Genomic DNA, 17,288 nt, shown 5'->3' with positions numbered 1-17,288 from the left:
CACTGCCTAAAGCAGTAGGAGAGAAAAGTGTTTCAGCATTGGAAGATAAAGCTACCCAGAGCAGTAATGAGTCTGACCATAGACGATGAATGTCAATGAAAGACTGTGGTACACATCTTACGCCTTAAGGCCAGCTTTGCGGATGGGATAACCATGGCAACGAGTCACATCACACCCACGTAGTGCCACAGCTCCCCATGGAGCCCAGTCATGACCTGCTGTGCTAGGGGGAGATTCCTATTAGTAGAGACTTTGATGATGGGAGAGGGAGGGCAGTAGAGCGATAGAGAAATTGTTAGACAAATGTGGGCTGTGGAGCACGACATGAACATTAACATTCATTGGCACAGTCTATTTATGATGCTAATATAAGAGCACTGTAATAAACCTGCTTGCCATGAAATGTATTACGCCATATTATAATCTCCAGACTAACACTGTGTACTCTCAATCATATACACTGTTAAAACATTCAGGGAACACTTAATCATCTCAGTAAAACACCAATTCAGTTAAACTTCAGGGATCAATCTGTCCGTTTATGAAACATGAGCAATTGTGAATCAATTTCACCTGTTTTGGTGCAAATGAAAATGACAACAGGTGCACTGGAACGGCAACAGCAAGACAACCCCCAAAAGGTAATGGTTTTACAGGTGGTGGGCGCAGACAGTTACTCTAATACTTCCTAACTGATTATAAGCACTTGAAAGAGACTAGAGATGCTGTGATGAACATTATGCTGCCTGTAACATCATCCAGGATGACCAGGATGACCAGTTTGGTAATGGGTCAGTGATGGTCTGGGGAGTGTCGCTTAAACTTAAAAACAGGGCCATAAATTAGATGCTGCTGAAACGTGATACTGGATACCGCAGGCTGCTTTAATGGAAAAAGCCTTTCTTTAAATGAGCACCTTAAACCTTGACTGAAGTTTGTTTCTAATCACATGGACAGTAAAAAAGCAGAAGTTGTGTCTTCTTCCTTGAATGGCAGCCTTTAGGCTGATGAAAAAAATGTTGTTTTTTTGTCTATTGGCTGGTGTACACATAAATGTGTATCTCTGTGCTTCTTTTTTAAGCAGATGTGTTTCGTGTGGGATGTAAGAACAGAAGAGATTGCAGTGCGTAGTATCCAAAGGAAATCCACACAGACATGAGAAGAGCTCAGTTGCACCAACACTACATGCTGTGCCACAATTTCACACATCAATTAGCTTGCACATACAACCGAGTCATTTTTTTTGGCTTCCTAGTAAATCTGGGCCTTAATTTTCTCTGAAAGGGGAGGACTTAAGTAGATGAAGAATGCAAAAAGACCTGTCACCTGATCTGACTGCTGCTGTGTGTAATCCCTGTGTTCATGGATGAATCATTGAGTTTAAGCTTGGACTAATTAATCAGGTGTACAGTGATTATAATTTATGAGTATTAATATAACCCCCATTATTTGTCACTCTAACATAATGCTGACAATCAAAAGCTAATTTCCACAGACTGACCTCTGTGTGTATGTGTGTGTGTGTGCATATTGTTGCCTTAATTGCCAATCATCCACATTTATTAGGTTGTTCCAGGAGAGACTCATGTTTGGGGGTGGGTATCTGATTACAGTAATAGGATGATGATAATAATAGGCTTGGTACTTGATTGTTATTGCAGAGGGATCTAGCTGAGCTTAAATGGATCACTTGCTTGTTGGTTTGTGCAGTGTATGTATTTGGTTAATCTGAACAGTGCAAATTTCAAATTTTCCTAATTACAATTACTTTAATTACAACATTCTAATATGCTTACTCATTATTTATGGCCATGGTGTATAATACAATGGTATATCTACTTATATGCAGGTTAAAACACAGGTTACAATAGAATATAAATTTAAAAGCTTATGCTTTTATTCCTGCTTAATTATTAATTAAGGACTTTTAAAATAGAAGGAAGGAAATCTGAGCACAGTAAGAGAACTAAAATGTGTCTATTGTGATAGTGGGTTTTTTATAGTTTTTTTATATGATGTGTTAAATGTGGTAAAATCTTAGACTCCACCAACTTTAAATCTAATAATGTTGCATGTTTTAGGAGCATTTGTCAACTACCCAACCCTCCATCCAGCCACATACATACATCTTGACACAATGCCATTCGTTACTTGAACCCCTTCCCAAAACTCTGTGGGCTGCTGTCTGCCCCGTGTTGACCATCTTCTCCCTAAGTGAACTCTCTAAAAAACAAATAATGGTCACCCTCGGTTGTTTCAGTAGCCTAATTGACACATTTTACTTTTACTTTACAGTTTACAAAACCACTAACCATTTTTGTGGTTGTCAAAATGTTGTGCTGAAGAACCTGACAAGAGTGTTTGTTTGTTTATTAGGATTTTAAGGTCATGGTTTACACTTTGGCTACATTCATGACAGGAACGGTAGTTACTCATTACACAAGGTTCATCAGTTCACAAGGTTACATTGAACAAAGTCTTGGACAATTTTCCTCGCCAATTCACCTCACTTGCACGTCTTTGGACTGTGGGAGTTAGCCCGGAGCTCCCGGAGGAAACCCACGAGGACACAGGGAGAACATGCAAACTTCACACAGAAAGGACCCGGACCGCCCCACCTGGGGATCGAACCCAGGACCTTCTTGCTGTGAGGTGACAGTGCTACCCACTTAGCCACCGTGCCGCCCTGACAGGAGTGTTTGTAACCCAGTTCTCTGAAGGTTACCACGCAATACTGGACAACACCACTAACACTTTAAATTACTAGCTACACTTAAACAATGTTGCAACTGACAACAATTTAGTAGGCTGGATGTGTTTGCTAGGCTGTTGTTCTAAGTATATAGAAACGTGACAGAATTTTTCTGAAGTTTACCATGTATGTTGGACAACACTTTTTTTTAAATACTAAACTACTAAAAGTTTATTTTATTTCTAACTCCATTTAAACAATGTTGCAATTGACAATTCTGTAGGCTAGCTGTGTGTGCTAGGTTGTGGTTCTCTCAGTAAAATACAAACTTAAGATAATTATTCCCTGGTTGTCACCAATACTAAAGATTTAATAGAGTGTTTCAATGTTGAAAAGTGCTAATATCTTAAAATGTGCATATAACTGAAGAAACTTGGAATTTTAGAGCAACATGTTAAACAGTGAGTTGATTTAAATGATACAGTATGTGAATGAAAAGCAGAAAGCGGAAGTAAACATTATTTACACCTGCAGTCAGGCGCATTTGAATCTCCAGGTTCTGTCGATATACGGTGTATTAACATGCTATTTATGACAGAAGTGTGTGGGTTTCTTTGTCCAGAACTCTTATACACTTGATATTTACTCTGAGCTGTTGCTATTTCTTTATTTAGTGATTGACCGACCCTTTCACCTCATTCCCACGTGTCCGTTTGTTTAGCGCGAGTCTCGCCTCGCCTGTTGCTGGTGCAAATGTGTTTGCTAGAGCTGATCTGTAGATCTGCTGCTGTGTGCAGATTTCTGTTCCTGCTCTGATGCTTTGACGCTTTTCTGATCTGATCTGATCTGATCTGATAATGATCTGTGAATACAGATGATGAAGACGACGTTTCCGTGGCAGTAATGCGGTGGAGGAGTGGAGGAGTGGAGAAGTGCCAGTGCACCTGTGTTCACCTCGCTTTTCATAAACGCGCTGGATCTGAGTCTGGCTTTGTAGGATTTTCCTGTTTATGGGCACCGATCAGTAGCAGCGAGCTTCTGGGCATTCTGGGGATGGCATGAGATCGCTGATGGACACATTGCCTGTGGCACCTGCAATTCCTTCACTGAGGTCTTAGTAAGAATCCTGAACATCAGAAAATCCGCATTGTTGCTGTTTTTTGTTGGCATTATGTTATCTAAAAAGACGCCCATGTCGGATAATGAGATTAATAACGGCACATCGAAAAGCATGCTGGAACGGTGTGCTTCTGTTAATGAATATTATGACATTGCATTCAAGGTATGTATTATTGCTATGATTAGTATTTCTTTCTTTCTTTTCACTTACCACTTCATCAGGGTTGGGACAGAGGTGGGTCAGTGGCCACCTGAAAACATTGGAAACATTGGGCATCAGGCTGGAATACACCCAGTGCAGGGTGCCAATTAATTGCAGTCACACACCAAGGGACAATTGAGAGCTGCCTGTCTAACTTTTGCATTACATGGGTGAAACCTCGAACTCGCAGTGTTAGTCTAATAATAAGATTAATACCAGGGTTGGGCAAACCATTTGTGAGGTACTGAATGCTTATACACTGTACTAAGTTGATTTACTTATTCATTCACTCTTTTACCTTTATAACCATGTAATCCGGACCAGGACTGTAATGAGCCAGAACCCACCCAGAAACCTAGGGTCAATCTAGGGGCAATGTAGTGCAGCCAATCCACCTACTCATAAGAAACCAGGCTAAGTGAAGGACAGCTACACTGAGTAAATGGAGATAAACATTGAACCCATTTTTTTTTGGCAGCTGGTGTTATGGGGTGTCCACAATACCAGATGGGCCACTGTGCCACCCCAAAATAAATTCAGTCATATGTATATTCTGCTTTTGCTGTTGTCATGTGCTTTTGAGTTGCAGTTGACGCTTAGTGACTTAGTAGATATTTACACTGATCTTTGTTTAGTCTTCTGCCAATTGATAATAGAGGGGCGTCCATATCTGTACAACTTTTTTTTTTGCAATACCAAGCAGAATGCTTTTTTCCTCTAATGAACTGCATCTTTTCATTTATTTAATGTATGAAATTGAACTCTTGTCATCTGAAGTTGGCTTTGACTTTCTTCAGCACGGAAGCATGTATTGTTTGGACCTTCCATGGCACACATACCAATTATTCAAAATCTTCTTCAATCTTGTTCATTTTGTGTTCAGATTTTGCTGTGATGTCTTGGAAAATATTGTGTGGGTTAAATGAGTCTTGTTATTTTTGTGCATTTGTCATCAAACCTCACATACAGTGAGTAGAGTTGAGGTTTGAACTCAGGTCCCTAGGACTCTAAAGCTGGCCGCCACACTACATGCAACACGCATTCAGGAAACAAAAACAGAGTATTGGTATTCACTCCCAAATGCATGTTATAAAGGCTGTTTGTGTGTTTGCACACAGCACTGTTTGACTTTGTTTATGATCATGTACATGCTTTGCATCAAAAGTTCATATGTAACCACAGACTTTCAGTATTTCCTGCTTGGTGTGTGCTGAATCATTTTATCTCGAGTAGCTCAGCGTCTTCCTCTTAGTTGTTGGTAAATGTTTGTTCAGGGCTGGATTCCTTTAGATTCATTCAGAGCTTATTTGATACATGACCAGATGGCTTATGGTCTTACCTTTCTTAGAGACACTGATGTTCAAACAGGATATAAATGATTACAAACTGAAATTAAGAGAAAATTTATATCTGAAAACACCTTATTTAGAAAACAGAATACATACCAAATGCATCTTGGGACAGGGTTAACAAAATTGATTTTTATAATAACATTTTATTTCATATTCTTCCTTTGCATATATCTACTTAGAATTTACACACATGTATTTTGAGGCACAGAGGTGGTGCAGCATTATATTACACTTGCCAAACTCCACTGAGATTAGGGTTTGAATCTATCTGTTTGAATGATATCTGCTGGCCTGGTGTCTACACAGACATGATTAGTTCCTGCTATGCGCTTAGTGTTTCTTCTGAAGCTGCTCCCCATGACCCCAACCAGAATAAAGTTGATGAAAATGAAATGAATTTGTAAAAAATCCTATAAATCTTTAATATAGTACACTCCAAAAAATGATTTTCATTTCTGCACTACACATGGGGTTGCCAGCTACACACTTATGGTACACACTTCTTTTTGTCTAACGATTGAAGGTTGAACATTGTATTTTTGATTAATTTAAAATCCATATTAAAACATACAATGCGTGTTGTCAAAAACTTTTCAAAGTGTATGTAATGTTATAAGTCAGTGAACTGGTTTGCACTTTTAGTAAGAATTGTATTAATGCAGTCCTGTTGCTTTCTCTGACCCTGTAGGTGATGCTGCTGGGAGACTCGGCTGTAGGAAAGACTTGCATCCTAGTGCGCTTCAAAGATGGTGCCTTTTTGGGAGGCAACTTTATAGCCACCGTCGGAATAGACTTTAGGGTGAGTAGGAAATGGACAGAACCAGAGAATCACAAACACTTTCACATAACTTCAGGTAGGGTTTCTGTCTGTAAAACATACCTGCTAGTCATAATTATTTCCTTTTGTAATCATGGCAGATGTGGGGTGTTAACCAGTGACCTTATGATTACTAGTCCAGTACTTTAACCGCTGAGCTACTTTTAAAATTGAAAGCTTTATTGCTCTCTATCTGTCAACAAAAGACTCCAACTAATTAAGTGTTGGCTCCCAACACTCATATAGAATAACTAACTAGGAACGTTACCTAATAATCAATCAATAACTGATAATTAAGCCTTTCTTTAATTCTTTTGTTTTAAAAGGTTTACTTTTTCAAATCAACTCTTACCAGATAATGGATAATTGGCTAATTTTTTGAGTTTCTGATTGAACAATTCAACATCCAGTGAACATACACCAAGAAAGGACTTTTAGATATGCTCAACCAGCTTTGCCTTTGATATCCATCACCTACAGTAACTATATCAAGCTGTCCTTGCATTCAATTAAAAATAGAGCCTAGAATCAATAAGGCATTTAATATTTATTTGGTTCCAAAAAGCCTTACATTTAATGGTTCACCTCCGCTAATAACAGTCACATTTTCTAGAATCAACACATGCTAGCCAACTCATTAGCATGCAACACAACTCTACTTTGCTCTAGCAGGTGAGAAAGGTGGTAACACCAGCCCACCCTTGCAGTAAACATAGTGCAAAATACTTAACAATTGAGAGCAGAATTATATCTTATTTCGACTGTGAACTTGGATTTGGAGGATCAGCTGGTGCACTGAGCTAGAATGTGCACCAACTGTCTGGAAAATTGAAAAATAGATGAGTCCCTTTAGGCTCATCTGAATGTGCTGATTAAAACCAGGGCCTGCTGTCCATTTCAATTTTACTTGGCCTTTATGATTAACAGTATAAACTTATGCTTTCAAGCTTAGGTAGTGAGTGGTTAAAATACTGGACTGTTGATCAATGTTGACATTGGTTGCTTGGATCATATCCTGTTGTACGTTGGTTTTAAGTAAGAGCGGGCAGATAAGAGCACATCTGTATCCTTCTAATAAATGATTGCAGAAAATTACCAGAAAATTGTGTCCTCAGAATTTGTTAAAAGGTGTTTTTTTAAAAACCTAGAACTTTTTGCCACCTCCTGCAAACATAACTTCACATAACATCTACTCATAAAATGTATGTTTATATAGCTAGTAAAACTCGTTTACTGCTTGATCAGTGGATATGGTCGTTTTTAGATGCATAGCTATTTTTCTATCTGTAGCCTAATACAATAGGTCACCACAATTTGGTCTAATTTTATCTGTGTATTCCACAATTCCAGACGTGTTAATGATTGAGTAAGGGCAATTATTTATTGTTGGTTATTTATTGTTGGTTAACCTACATCTAATGTTCTAATCTAATGTTTTACAGTTTGTAAAATGTAGAAAATATCACAATACTAAGCTTTCACTGGTAGATGCCACATTACTTTGCTTCTCATTTGCATATATTTAAACAATGTTTAGACTTTTTGTGCTACTTGACCATTTGCATTGTCCTTTCTCCTGGTAAAGGTGCACTGACCAGTGTTTGTTTTACAGTAGTGTTAGCAGTATTCAGGGAATTTAGAAAGTATTGCATTTTCATTGTGTTGTGGGTTTGATTTTTTTTACAGTTTATCCTGGTCAGGGTTTTGGCTTGACCAGTTCCACCAGAAACACTGGGCACTAGGCAGGAACACCATGGACAGGGCACCAATCCATTGTTTGTCCATTGTGCTTTTATATCATCTTGTGTTACGGACCAGAACCACACTTCTTTGCTTAGCTCAAATTGTATTATCCTAAGACTTAGACAAAACTCTGTGACATTCAGAGAAAATCCACTGGTTTATATGTTATATGTAATTTAGCTTATGTGTGTTTTCTCTTTGAGCGTGATAGCTCATTATTCTCAGCTAGGAAAAGAATATTTCATTAAGCCTTTTTATTTAAAGTACTGTACTGTTAGCGCACTATTAAATTACCTACTCTGTTTTTGTCAGTACATAGTTGTTTAAAGTTCAACTGGTTAAACCAGACAGATTAAACACAGTGCTGTTTATAATGGCTATAATGTGCCTTGATTTGGAAACACAATCATTATATTAAAGTAGTATTCCCGTTCCCACAAACATCCTGCTTTCTGCATCAAGCAATAAATAGATTATTTCCATTGCTAGTTGGTGAATAGCAGAGCAGCACCGGTGCACTGGAGCATGACAGTTTTATTTTCGGCACACTTCCTCAGTCTTGTAGCAGTTACTCAGCATGTGGGTGTATGGGAGAGAAAAAGAATGAAAGAGCAAGGCCATCAACGGGCTTTGTCTGACAGGAAAAACAAACCCATTATAACTAATTGGTATGGTGGACCGGAACTTGGTTGAAAGGTTTCAAGTTTTGCAGATATCAGAAACTTTTTTAACACAGGAGGGGTATAGCACAAAACAGATTTTGTTGGTTAGCAAGCTTCGATTGGTATTCTGTTCAGGGGCAGAGTTTAAGCAAGCGTGAAACAATTGAGACTTGCAAGGGAAAAATGGGGAAGAAAGGTTCAGGTGGCTTTATTTAAAACAGTAACAATTACAGTAAAATTAATGCTAAGTACTTTAATTAAAACTAAGTAGGATAGGCAACTAAGCTTAACAAAAAAACTGTAAAGTAGAATGTTAAAAGGACTAGAGGGAATTTTTATTTGTAAAAAACATTAAAATAATAGGCACACACTACTCAGTTGCTAAATTAGTTGGCTATAATGCACGATAAAAGATCAGAGTTAAATATCTAATAGTTCTTGGCCATGCTGAAACAGTAAGAGTTTTTGCCTATTTTTTTAAGCATATAATTATTTTATATAAATTATTTTACACACCAAATAACAGTGAGGTGTGACTGAAAGGCCTGAACTGGACAGTCAACACAAAACCTGGCTGTATAGCTTCTTATCATTAAGGAAGCTGGGTTTGTTGACCTAGCTTATTGATATAGCCTTCCGGTGACAAATAATAAAATAGTGTTGATAATAAAATGCTTACAGACATCACTGCAATGGGTGATTTAGAGAATTAGTAATGCAAAAGTGTTTGCTGTTGTACATGAAAGGAATAATTTGACTAGTATCTTCCATATATGATGGGCCATAAAGATGAAAACTGTACTAATTTAAAAGCAATAGAGGTTTGCATTAATTTGGTCAGGGTAAACTGGTTAGTTTGGGTTGCAGCCGAAGTGACAATAGTAAAGCTGCAGGGTGCCCAGGTGGCGCAGCAGGATATTCTAAACTCTCTGAGCTTGGGCATCCACCAGCAGGCATAATTGGCAGTGCCTACAGCAAACAAAATTGACCCCTACTCTGCCGGGTGGGAAAAGACCAGGCTAAACAAAAGGTGGTGAAATAGCTGTGTAAGGACTTAAGTTAGTAGCTTAAGGCGCCTGTACAGGAGTGGAGGAATGCAGAGATTAGCATGTCACTCCGTGCGTGAGACTGGACTCGCGCGTGAATGAGCGAATTAGGGCGAATTAATTACCCTTCTCAGACGTCAGTGAGGTCCCCAGCAGTGGAAGACTATTTGGCTGTACTACATTAGGACAAAATGCATAAATAACAGTAACAAATAAAAACTGCAAACTGGGTTAATTGCGGCTTCATGACTTCTTCTTCCATGGTTTAATGCAGGGTGTTGAACAACCACCATGTGTGTCAACCAGTTGCATCATGATTCGAATGTCTTGCAATAAGTGTGGACTGTTACATTGGCTTACACTTACATAACTGGCTAACTTAAACTTTATTTCACAGATGTTAATTTACCTCGGAATTGATCAGAAATGTCTCAGTTAGGGCTGACACAGATGTTTCTCAGGATGACTGGAGGCGAGGTATAAACCCAGGTCCCCTGGATCTGTTTGGCACCCACACTACCTACTGCACCACTGTGCCAGCCAAGAATTATAGTATAGTGTTGCATTCTAGTATTTCCTTTAACAGTTGTGTGTGACTGCTTATGCTAACTCAAAACCTGCCTGAGAACATCAAACCAGTATATTAGAGTCATCAGCCTAGAGTGGCTGCTAGTGCATGATTTAGAATTCATTATTATGATATATGTGAACCAGGTGACGCTGATTGTAGACCCTACAGCATCAATCTGGTCGTAAGCACCCATGACCACCTATAAATGTGGTTTGACTGACTGAGCTCTAGGATGCATTTGATCCAGATAATTTGTTTAATTAACGCTGATTAAGTGGGAGACGCGGGTGGCACGGTGGCCTAGTGGGTAGCACTGTCACCTCAAAACAAAAAGGTCCTGAGATCTTGGGTATCTTGGTTTCTTCTCACAGGACTGTAATCTGTAACTACCTGCCCTGTCATGAATCTCTACAAAGTGATCTTAAAATCCTAATAGGGCAGCTTGTGGCTCAGTGGGTAGCACTGTCACCTCACAGCAAAAAGTTCCTGGGTTCGATTCCCAGGTAGAGCGGTCGGGGTTCTTTTTTGTGTGGAGTTTAGTTCGCATGTTTTCCGGGAGTTCCAATTTCTCCCACAGTCCAAAAACGTGCAGGTGAGGTGAATTGGAGATACACAATTGTCCATGACTGTGTTTGATATTAAAGACTTGAACTGATTAATCTTGTGTAAGCAGTAATTACCTGTTCTGTCATGAATGTAACCAAAGTGTGTAAAACATGACGTTAAAATCCTAATAAATAAATAAAATCCTAATAAACAAACTTGGGAGTGAAACACCCCAGATGCATCTTAAAGCCAGATGCACACAGGGGCAATAAAACAAATGAAAGAAGATTGAAATGTTGTGGTTTAATGTGGTGATTAGGATTTATAGTTTGTTTTTCTTTAGTAATTAATCTGTATGCTACCATGCCACCGTGGTTCTGCTCTGATCATCACGACAGACTGCATGTCTCTGCTTGAAGCTGTCACATCTTGCGCTTGTCAGCGTGAAGCATTTATGTGTTTTTGTCAAGTTCATTGAACCATTTGGCAGTAATGTGTGACATGATTTGATAAGCATCATGTTTTCAGGACAGTACGTGTAATTTCGTAACATTTTCTTCACCGCATGCTGACCAGACATGTTGTCAGGAAATGAACAAAAAGCTGGTCTGTAATTTTTTTATTGTTATCTTCTTCTCTCCTGGGCAATTAATTCTAATCGTGGCGCTGTACGTTACTCGGTTTTTTCTTTGCTATGAATTGAATGGCTGTGCTGCACATTTCTGGGCGCGTGTGTGTGCATAAATAGTAATCATCACAAAACAGACTGTCGAGTGTTCCTATATTTACAGAAGTGAAAAAATGACAGAACATTACTGTATGATGTCTTCTTTTTCTCATTCTCTTGTAGAACAAGGTGGTGACGGTGGATAATATGAAAGTCAAACTGCAGGTAAAAGAATCCTCAGTCTTGTGTGTTGCACTGTACACATTTTAGCCGTTACCTGCTGATTATGTACTGATCATTTGTGTGCTTGAAACTGTTATTGTGAAGGTCTTTGTGAGCTCAAAATGCAATTATCCATTTATCTTATATTTCTGGAGTAGTTTGAAAGCTAAATCCAGTAATTTCTTCCTGTTCACAATTGGAAATGATTAAAGCTTAACAGAGCATGTTAAATGTTACAGATGCATTACAGACCTGTGTAATATAAGAGAGTTGATGTGTAGCACCTATTGTAGCTGTGCCCTGTGGGCAGCGTCCAGTGACCACTGATGAAGGTCTAGAAGATGACCAGCTCAAACAGCAGCAATAGATGAGCGATCGTCTCTGACTTTACGTCTACAAGGTGGACCAACTAGGTAGGAGTGTCTGATAGAGTGGACAGTGAATGGACACGGTATTTAAAAAAACTCCAGCAGCGCTGCTGCATCTGATCCACTCATACCAGCACAACACACACTAACACACCACCACCATGCCATTGTCACTGCAGTGCTGAGAATCATCCACCATCTAAATAATATCTGCTCTGTGCTGGTCCTGACCATTGAAGAGCAGGGTGAAAGCAGGCTAAAAAGGTATGTAGAGAAACAGATGGACTACAGTCTGTAATTGTAGATCTACAAAGTGCTTCTATATGGTAAGTGGAGCTGATTAAATGGACAGTGAGTGTAGAAACAAGGAGGTGGTTTTAATGTTATGGCTGATCAGTGTATGGTTTTATTGATTTGAATTTCACCACTATTCATGGGTGTCTCTTGCAGATTTGGGACACGGCAGGGCAGGAGAGGTTCCGCAGTGTTACTCATGCATACTATAGAGATGCGCAGGGTAAAAGCTTTTTGTTTGAGTTATGCCATGTTGATGTGTGATTCAGTGATGTGTAATATTTAATTATGTGAACTATAGTCAAATCAAAGATTCATTTTTTGATAAACGTTTTACCCTTCTAGCTCTCCTACTTCTGTACGACATCACTAGAAAATCATCTTTTGACAATATCAGGGTAAGTGTAACTTGTCAGTTGTCAGTTTCAGCAAGCCGCTCTTTTCATTCCCAAGCACAGTTTGCGTTGGTCGTGAAACATTTCTGTCCAAATGTCAGTTCTTTTTCTTTCTTGGCTTGAAATCTGTCTTCTCGCGTCATCTAATTTGTTTTCCCCATCTGTATCTCTGTTCAGGCCTGGCTGACGGAAATTCATGAGTACGCACAGAAGGATGTGGTCATCATGTTGCTTGGCAACAAGGTAAGCGGCACTTCCTGGGAGTAGTTAAAGAAAGACACATTAGAGACCCGTTGAAAGTATAGACCCCTGGACAGAGAACAGTAAGCATGTGTTTATCTTTGACATTTGCAGGGATTTTGCATTTTATATCTTATTTTCTTGTTTAATTCTGAGTCACAAATCAAGCCAACATGCATTTACAACATTTAACATAGAACACACAGTTACAGTGTAATAAATAAAACACTGAGTTAATATACAGTGCTTAACGTGTGCACATTGAGATATACATATAAGCACTAGTTGTGCAGTTGTGAAAGAATGTAAACAGTACTCAATGTGGATTGCATACAACATCCTGTGGTTTCTGGTACAATACCTATACCAGCAGGTCCTTCAACTTCTTAAAATACTTTCACCTTATTTTAAGTCTTTTATTACTTCATTGTATAGTTGTTATATAGCTAAACAGGTGAATTTGCCCGAAATTGTCCAATTCAATTTAAAATAGTATTAGATTTTGTATTATTTAATACCTTATAAAATGGGATTTATTCCTGCAGACAGAGCATACACAACAGTATGATAAATGTCTAGGGTGTATTATCCACTAAATCTGCCGCACTGTGCAAATCTAAATTGAATAAGTGTCACTGACCCAGGGAATTATGATTCTGAAATGACTCGGCACAAATAGAATTCATTATTGCATGCGTTCAAGTGTGACTATTGGGGGTAATCTGTTTACTCTCGTGGGGTATGACTGCTCACAGACTTACTGAATCTCTTTTCCTTGACCATGACTATCACAATAAGTGCAGAATGTACTTTTGCTTGCAACATTTTTTAAGTAATTAATACAGTACATTCATAGAATTATCATTTAGCCTTTGCATTAGCATCACCAACTGGACAATATTCATGGACTGTTTGTTTTTCATAATGCATTATTAGTTAACCTAATATTAATATAACAAGACTCAACCCATAAAGATTTCATACCCATCACTACACAAAAAGCAAGTAGTCACAATAAATATAAAATAAAAATAAATAATGAACTTTGATTACTTTGTGCCTTCATATAGTCAGACATGGCAGCTGAGCGAGTCATTAAGCCTGAGGAGGGACAGAAGCTGGCCAAGGTAAACTTCTTACAAAAATATACATATACACACATGGTCCAGGTATGAATATGGGTAATCTAGACCAAATAGCATGAGGTTACATTATTGTCTGGACAGTAATGCTGTGTATGTAATTGCCGTAATTGTTAAACTGTGGGGTTGAATAAAGGTGCAGTAATTGCTGGGACTGACAGTATTAGGCTAAACAATATAGAAAATGAATGCATTAATCTTCATATTACAGTTAGCACCAGAATGATTGGCACCTAAAACTGCTATTACCAAATGTCTTCAATGTATAATCAAATATAAAAATGTCAAAAGAAAATGAGAGAAGTCTGAGCTGTGTTTATCCATGTATTCAATGCTTTGATAAGCACACAATCAAGCTTTTGTCATGTCAATCTCAGATCCCTGGCTCGAACCCCATGGAGCATGGGCTAAAAAGAGTCCACAAAAGAGGGCCTAGAGGTCTGTGTTATCTGAGAAGTTTTCTGATTAGATTTCCTGCTCTGTAATCTTATCAAGCATTATAGGAGAAGACTTAGTTCTGATAATGTTGGAAAATTGAGATTTTATTTATTTATTAGATATAATTAATTGTTAGATTCCTTCTATAGTATTAAAAATTAAATTCAGCTAATAATAGACACAATTTTAATAATGTTTTTGTAGTTTAAGTATTCAGTAGGTTAATATTAATTACTAGGGATGCATCAATACTATTTTTTCCCAACTGAGTACAAGTACAAGTACATGTATTTTTGTACTTGCCGATACCGATACCAATACCTATTTAGAATGATGGAGTTAATGAGTTAATGGAGTTAATGAGTTGGAAGTTAATAAATATTTTTGCAATGTTGGTGTTTTGTTGTTATGTTTTGTAGAGAACGATCAGGTCAGAAATACTGTAAAACGTGTGTGTATTCTGATATAAACTATATTATCCCCCTGTCCCACCTGTTTACACTCCTCTCCTGCGTTTCCCCTCACACCGTATCCTGCGTTCTCATTGGCTGTTCGGCATAGCACCCATTGCCAGTTGCACATCTCAGATCAGATATCTGACGTGCTAGAAAACTCGATCCGGTCGCCGAGCGCTCGGCGAGCCGGTTCGATCGAGTTGTTTGATAGTTCACACTTAGCGATCGAGAGCCGAGTTTTGATCGCCGAGCGAACGCCGAGTTGCTCCCGAGCCGGCAAATCTAGCGCCGACCAGCCGCCGAGCGAAAATCAGGGCAAAAATCGTGTAGTGTGAACTAACGCAGCAACGTGCACTAGGCACACGGTATCGGATGTTTAGTATCGGAGCCTCGTTTGCGAGTACGAGTACAAGTTAATGAGCGCGGTATCGGGCAAATACCCGATACCAGTATCGGTACTCATGCATCTCTTTTAATTACTATTGGTGTGCTAAAGTAATTCTCAAGCTTAATGTATATATTAAATGACAGAACAATCTATTTGTATTAAAATCTAACAATTTATCTTAAAAAAGGAGTACGGAGTTCCTTTCATGGAGACAAGTGCCAAGTCTGGTGTTAATGTGGATCTTGCATTCCATGCCATAGCAAGGTAGGTACCAGCTATTAAAGGTCCATTAATTACTTTTTGTATTTTTCCTGTCATTATTTTTAATTGCTCAAAATGTGAACCCAGGGTTTCTCAGAACAATACAAAGCTTTTCTTTTTTTTGCCAAGTTTGTCTGCTAATTTATTCAGAAGTAAGATTCTCAAAACTGCTTCTTATTCCTGTTATTGCATATTGCACAAACTGGATAGTTTAAAATCAGAAAAGACAAATTACATAAATGACATGAGTTTAAGCTCTCAAGAGTCACAGAGGTGCTACCAGCCTGGCCATGTCTGAGGGACGACTGGTCAGACAGGTTTTCTCTTCATTCACACTCTCTCTTTTCCCATCAATTACATTTTTGTTACAATATGTTCCAAAGGTGGCGGCACAGCTGCTTAGTGGGTAGCACTGTCGCCTCACAGCAAGAAGGTCCTGGGTTCGATTCCCAGGCGGGGCAGTCCAGGTCTTTTCTGTGCAGAGGTTAATTGGAGACACTGAATTGCCCTATAGATGAATGGGTGTGTGTATGTGTGTGTATGTGTGTCTGCCCTGCGATGGACTGGCGTCCCGTCCAGGGTGTTTCTGTGTGCCTTGCACCCATTGAAAAGCTGGGATAGGCTCCAGCACCCCCCACCGACCCTAATTGGATAAGCGGATAAAAAAAAGGAATGAATGAATGAATGAATGTTCCAAAGGTGCATAATGGGGTTGAGGTCAAGGCTCTGTGCAGGCCACCAAACTTATGGAATCATGTCTTTATAGACTTTGCTTTTGTGCACAGGGAACAGGAAAGAGCCCCAAACTGCTGCTACAAAATTGAAAGCAGATAATTTATTTTACATGAATGGTTAGCTATGAGTATGGCTGAAATACCTGAATGTAATAATTTGATGGGATGTCCACATATATTTGGCCAGTGTGTATTGTAATAAAGCTTTTTTTCCCCCCGCACTTACATACGTCTTATTTTAGATTGTGGCATCGTGTTTTGGCAGGAACTTTTAATGATGTATAAGATTTATAATTGATGGGCCAGCTAAGAATAAGACTGGCTGTGTATAATTGGTTGAATTGACGTTTCAATTCCAAGAAGACCAATAGGTCAAATACTTTTACACAGGGAACAGTATGGTGACAAATATGTGTTTTTGTTATTAGTGTTTTATTCGTTTTTATTAATGTTCCCTATTTATTTTCTTTTTAAACACAGAGAGCTGAAGCACAGGGCAGCTCAGCAGCCTCACGAGCCGAAGTTCCAGATCCATGATTACATTGAGTCCCAGAAGCAAAAGTCCAGCTGCTGTGGTGCACTTGTGTAATGCCCTTCACGTAAAGGAAATTAGCTGGTACAGCCTGGTTTAATTAACTTATAAAAATCATATAGCGACAAACAGACTATTAAAAAGCCTTGTATGTTAATTGATTTTCAGAAAAACGTGGGGGGTGTTAGTAAACAGGAAGTAGTTATAGGTGAAAGTGTGTCTTGTGTTAAATGTTTAAATAAAACGATATGGCAAAAACATATGTGGACACCCAACTATGAGCTTGTTGGACATTCTATTTCAAAACCACAGGCAGTAATATGAAGTCCGCCTCCCCCATACATACACTTTTGAAGCTATAACAGCCTTCACTCATACCACAGTTTTGGTGTGTCTGAGGGA

At 38.7% G+C, this 17,288-nt stretch overlaps 1 protein-coding gene across 1 annotated transcript; it reads left to right on the top strand.

Annotated features, from left to right (window-relative positions):
- The first annotated feature begins 3,754 nt into the window (after positions 1-3,754).
- zgc:112183 (uncharacterized protein LOC550410 homolog) lies at positions 3,755-17,288 on the top strand. The gene is made up of 9 exons (XM_063018965.1): positions 3,755-3,974; positions 6,054-6,164; positions 11,601-11,642; positions 12,458-12,524; positions 12,647-12,699; positions 12,874-12,939; positions 14,007-14,063; positions 15,547-15,623; positions 16,835-17,288. Exons 1-9 carry the CDS (start codon positions 3,864-3,866, stop codon positions 16,941-16,943), a joined length of 693 nt encoding a protein of 230 aa, XP_062875035.1. The 5' UTR covers positions 3,755-3,863; the 3' UTR covers positions 16,944-17,288.

Source organism: Trichomycterus rosablanca, chromosome 22 (assembly GCF_030014385.1).
Source record: "Trichomycterus rosablanca isolate fTriRos1 chromosome 22, fTriRos1.hap1, whole genome shotgun sequence".
Taxonomy (NCBI): domain Eukaryota; kingdom Metazoa; phylum Chordata; class Actinopteri; order Siluriformes; family Trichomycteridae; genus Trichomycterus; species Trichomycterus rosablanca.
Note: the sequence above shows the minus strand (reverse complement) of the source record. Positions and strands in the feature narration are given on the sequence as shown.